Here is a 5,067-nt window from a genome sequence, read left to right on the forward strand (position 1 = left end):
ACACAAGGCTGAAATGTGGTCACATGGGTATAAAGTGCTTTCAAAACTGTGAAGTCCTCAACCAATGGGAAAATATTTTAATACGAATGTGTAACTTCGTATTGTTTTGAAGGTGGGAACATTTTCAGGGATGAGTCCAAGTTTATGGTTTTTCACTGTTCCGGTTTAGCAGAATGCTATCCTATTGATAAGGGCTTCAATAAAATAGTGTTGAATTAAGTTTTATTATATGGTGACCACTGCGGGCCACTTCTGGTATAAAGGGTATTAGACGTAATTCTTCTACGCCGGCACTCATAGATGATTTTATTAAAATCACATTTTTAAAGGGCAGAAAATTAAGAAACAATCCCATTTGACTTATTAGAGAGACCATCACAGAACAGACTGTAGAAATTCTTTACATCTTCTGCAATAATAAAATGAAACACTGCCTAAATTTAGCAAAGACACTACTAAGAGGCAGGTATTTTGCAGGCAGGAAAACCTTTTATTTTAAACCACAAATAGTCAGCAGGTGGCCACAACTATCCATGTTTCATTAAGATCACATAAAACCTAGGTACAAAAGCACCACTGATTATTGCTCTAGAAAAACTGCATGAAAAAATTCAAATACGCACAGTAAAAACACCACAGTACGCACAGGACTAAATTTTTAAAGCAAGGGCATGGAATGCTGAATCAATTTTACAGACAGCTTCCAATATTAAATTGGTATTTATTTTACTCAAGGATGATGGAAATTTCCAAAAAGCATGACTACGAGAAGGTAAAATGTCCATCCTTATATATTTTTGTATGCCAACTAGTAGAGTCCTAAAAAATTAGCATTTACAAAATACTCAGTAAAAATAGCTTTTAAAAGTTGTCCCAAGAGGTACATAAAATCAACCCCAATTTTCATGACAATTCATTCTCCCTCGTTTACAGATTCAGTTTTCTGTGCCTGTGGAAAAAGAATGGAAGACAAAAAAGACAGAGTTACTATTAAAACAACTATAAGCCAAAGAAGATTCTACCCCACCGACACACACACTTCGGAACATCTGTTTTTTAGCAGCTCTACTGCAAAACCGACTTCAACTCTGGGTGTAATACAGACAAGGCAGGAAAATAGGACACAAACACTTGGCTGCCTTTGTTGCTTTCTGCTTTGCAAACGACCACGGAAGCTTTACCTGTGAGCTCCCTCGGTTCACGATAAAAAGAACACCACACTATCTGATGCTAGTCACTGCAAACGTGTGGAATTTTCTACTGTACCCTTAACTCTCACTGTTTCAATGTGCCCCTTTACTGACAGTGTGCTGGGTGGGGTACCTCTGGAGGCTGAGACATTAACAGTTGAGCGAGAGATGTGGATCTGCAATAACATTACAGGCAATAAAGAGAGACGTTATGAACATGCGGTCGCCGGCTGAAGGATCGAGCAATTGCTTTCAAGACACTGATTCAATCAGCGGGAGGTATTTCGGGAAAGTACCTCTTCAGCTTTAGTGTCACCGTTTTCAGATGGTGCAGTACCTTCCTTTCCAGCTTCTTGCTTTTCCTCCTTCTCCCCTTTCGCACCTTTGTTAACCTTTGTCGCCAGTTCTTTCTAACAGGGGATCAAAGCACAGGGAAACAGAGTGTGTTAGACACGGTGTGATGTTGTGTAAACTCAGCCAGCTTCCGTCCAAGCACAGGGGGAAACACAAGCAAGGCAAATGTGGTGGCTTTCAGGGGAAAATGGAAACCCGGTTCCCCTGAGCTTTGAGTGAGTTCCACTGAGGCTCCACGAACATGTAACAGGCAGCTTAGAAAATCCACTGGACTTTGATTTCCCCTCGTGTGTGTCTTTGGAGAGCACCGCCTCTTGCTAAAGTGAGAAGTGGCTCTGCCGTGGGGAAGTAGCAGCAGGGGGGACGTGGTGAAGCCAGGGCAGACCCAGCAAGAGGAACACTGCGTGTGGGGACCTGGGGCTTAAGTGACAAGAAAGCTGAGAAAGCGCTTAAAAGGAAGGCCCAGAGGAAGAAAAATTCCTGATTTTAAGACCAAGCTGGGACTTCCCTGGCGGTCCAGTGGTTAAGGCTCTGCGCTTCCACTGCAGGGGGCACAGGTTCGATCCCTGGTCGGGGAACTAAGATCCCACAAGCTGTGCGGCGCGGCCAAAAAGTAAAAAAATAAAAATAACCAAGCCACAGAAATGAGTTCCGCTTCCGAACTGCCTACTCATACCGTGATACATACACATCGTTTCAAAAAATTCACAGCAAGGGACGACGCTCTGAAGGGCAGGGTACAGAAAAGCCATTTGGGGGTAAATTTCTTAATAGTCCTGTGCCGCAGTTTCCTCATCTGCCAAACGGGATACGTGTACCTACCTCAGTAGGGCCGACGTGAGGATCTATGCATAGGATAAGCACCATGTAACTGTTCGCCGGTATTAATTATTTGCTGGTATTAACTATTATAGGATTATTATTAGTCCTCAGACTGACCTCCTCAGATCAGTTACGTGAAGTCTGAAGCCCCTCCCCACGCCTCCAGCTGTTGGCAGCAGTGTCGCCCCGGCCCGGGCTCACCCCTTCTGAGCCCCATCTGAACGGCGTGTTCTCGAGGCAGCTACCAAACCCCGCCTTGGACATGAGGCTTCTCACACCAACACGCTCTGACCTCCTTGGCTTTACGGACCAAACGGAAAACACACCACTCCCAGTGAAACATAAAGTTGTGCTCTCTGCCTTCGGAGAAAGCCTGTCTGTAGCTGGGGGAAGTTTTCCAGTCTGTACATTGAGCTTGGATCATAAAATGTGATCGTGCCTCGGATGACCCTGGGATATGGGATTATAATTTATTCACTGCTGAAAAAGCCAAAGTGGGGCGGGGGACCACCTCTTACCTTAGCAGATGTTTTTCTTGGTTTAGGTTCAGGTTTTGGTGGAGCTGGTTTCTGCAAAGACAAATTAAGTTACACAAATACTGAAAAAAGACAACCCTCAGCACCAAAAGGAACAGCGACAAGACTGCTAAAGACAGTCCATTTTGACTATGATGTTCATTTCAAAAAAAATATGTCATCCTATTTTCAGCATCAGGTAGCAGCAAAAAGACCTCCGCATTTCATAACTATTTTCATCCTGGGTTCTCAAGTGAATGGCAGGTGAGATCTGAAAGCCAACTCACTATTCCCCGGGCCAGAACAGCTCTCTGGGAACAGATTTAAGCTTCTGTGTCCCATGTCTCTGTACTTCCTTTTATCACAACACAGCAGCAAGAGGAACGACTCAGGCCCTTGGCCAAATGACTCGGTGAATTCAGTGACACCGGCCTCCCGAACAGTCTAGAAATCCTAGCACCATCACAGGCAAAAGCCCATCGGGAATAAGAGAGCTGCCCGTGAAGTGTTCCAAAGCCAGTTTCAAATCCTCCCACCTCCGATGCAGGTTTCAAGCGCTTGTTGAAGGTTGAGCTTCTTCCTACTTTCCTCTTCCAAGGCCAGCTCAAGGTGAGGAGACTCTCCTGCCCATCCAGACCCTGGGCTCATTTGTCCCTAGAGCTTGTTATTAAGAACACAATTATAATGATACAATGTCCACTGTTAGCTCCCAAAGTTCAAGATCTTTCACAGACCCTATTAGCCAAAAAGCCAAGCGGGCAACTCTTTTTCTCTTGCCTCGTGTGGCTCTCCCCACTCCTGGGAGCACTGCCCACCTGTCCCGTGGCCCCAGGCCCCTTCACGCAGGGCTTCAGCCTGGCTGCTTCCTAGGGGTCTGAGATGGGCACATGGAGATACTGCGGAAGTGTAAACCTCTGGTTTTCTACAGCTACCTTAGGGCAAATATTTCTCTTGTTGAGTTAGGAAAAAATTACACTTCTTTCCTGGCACCAGGGAGAATGGTTTTTTAATAGAGAACACTGCCCAGAGTCCCTCTCTGACCCACCCTGGAGAAAAAACACATGTTCCTCCCCAATACCTCCAGATGTTCAGGATCATACAGAACCTGGCCCTTTCCATCAAGGGCATAAACTGAAATTGTAGTCAGTTCAGTTCTGGAAGATTGACCATTGGACACGACCTCTCAAAAAAAATAAGGAAGTGGAGGGCTTCCCTGGTGGCGCAGTGGTTGAGAGTCCGCCTGCCGATGCAGGGGACACGGGTTCGTGCCCCGATCCGGGAAGATCCCACATGCCGCGGAGTGGCTGGGCCCGTGAGCCATGGCCGCTGAGCCTGCGCATCCAGAGCCTGTGCTCCGAACGGGAGAGGCCACAACAGTGAGAGGCCCGCGTACCACAAAAAAAAAAAAAAAAAGTGGAGCTTGAAAAGTAGGGACTATTTTCCTTAACCTTCTGACCACTGTATATTTGTACCTTGCTCCCCACATCTATCAGCTTGCATGGCTCCTAAGTTTTCAGGATTAAAAAAATTTTATTTTGGGCTTTGATATAGTGTATTAACATGCCCTTGTTTTCTCAATTTACAGCAAATGATGTCCTTTCATATTATTTTCTGTTGAGACAGACCTTTCCCCCAAACTCAGCATTCGTGTTTTGATGGGACAGGAAATGATGAGGTTTTGTAGTCTGTAATCCCACTGGCTTCCAAGGAGGCTCTGCGTCAGCACCATGAGCAACGATGTCAGTGGAAGGTATTATATTGCTGGTCCCTGGTGCTCAGGAAACGCCTTATTTTAAAATTTGGCTTTTGACTTACATGATCTACCCCCTTGAAAGGCTAGATATCCATGGAATACAATGGCTTTCAGTAAAATCTACAGTGAAAGAGTTAAAACTTAACTTCTCAACCACAGTGAAAATTATACCACTGGACAAGCACTCCACCTTTGAGGGGTTCTGGCAGAATCTGGATTAACTGGGTACACACACGACCACACCTCCCACGTCTTAACCTTCCTGGTAACTCTGACAATGCTTCCTCCTCATGTGAAACACTGGCTCAGCCAACCCAAACCTGGCTATACTTCTGAACTTGTGAATGGTCCCAATACCTGCTTCTTTTTTTTTTTTTCTTTCAATGTGTGAAACAAGTTTAGCAAAAATATATTGAGAAGAAAAGCCAGAAAC

At 45.2% G+C, this 5,067-nt stretch overlaps 1 protein-coding gene across 2 annotated transcripts in view; it reads right to left on the bottom strand.

Moving 5' to 3' along the window:
- Window positions 1-469: 469 nt before the first annotated feature.
- The window catches only part of HMGN3 (high mobility group nucleosomal binding domain 3), a 31,809-nt gene continuing 27,211 nt past the window's right edge, over window positions 470-5,067 (bottom strand). The window contains exons 4-6 of one of the 2 annotated variants that reach the window (XM_029224226.1): window positions 2,885-2,935; window positions 1,528-1,600; window positions 470-949 (exon numbers count right to left, since the gene is read on the bottom strand). In XM_029224226.1, coding sequence (XP_029080059.1) covers window positions 936-949; window positions 1,528-1,600; window positions 2,885-2,935 — 138 coding nt within the window. In that variant the 3' untranslated portion in view covers window positions 470-935. Of the gene's footprint in view, window positions 950-1,486; window positions 1,601-2,884; window positions 2,936-5,067 lie in introns of both variants that reach the window. The other variant, XM_029224224.1, reaches the window with a different exon arrangement.

The sequence above is a fragment of the Monodon monoceros genome, unplaced genomic scaffold (genome assembly GCF_005190385.1).
Source record: "Monodon monoceros isolate NGI ecotype Baffin Bay Population unplaced genomic scaffold, NGI_Narwhal_1 Super_Scaffold_15, whole genome shotgun sequence".
Taxonomy (NCBI): Eukaryota; Metazoa; Chordata; class Mammalia; order Artiodactyla; family Monodontidae; genus Monodon; species Monodon monoceros.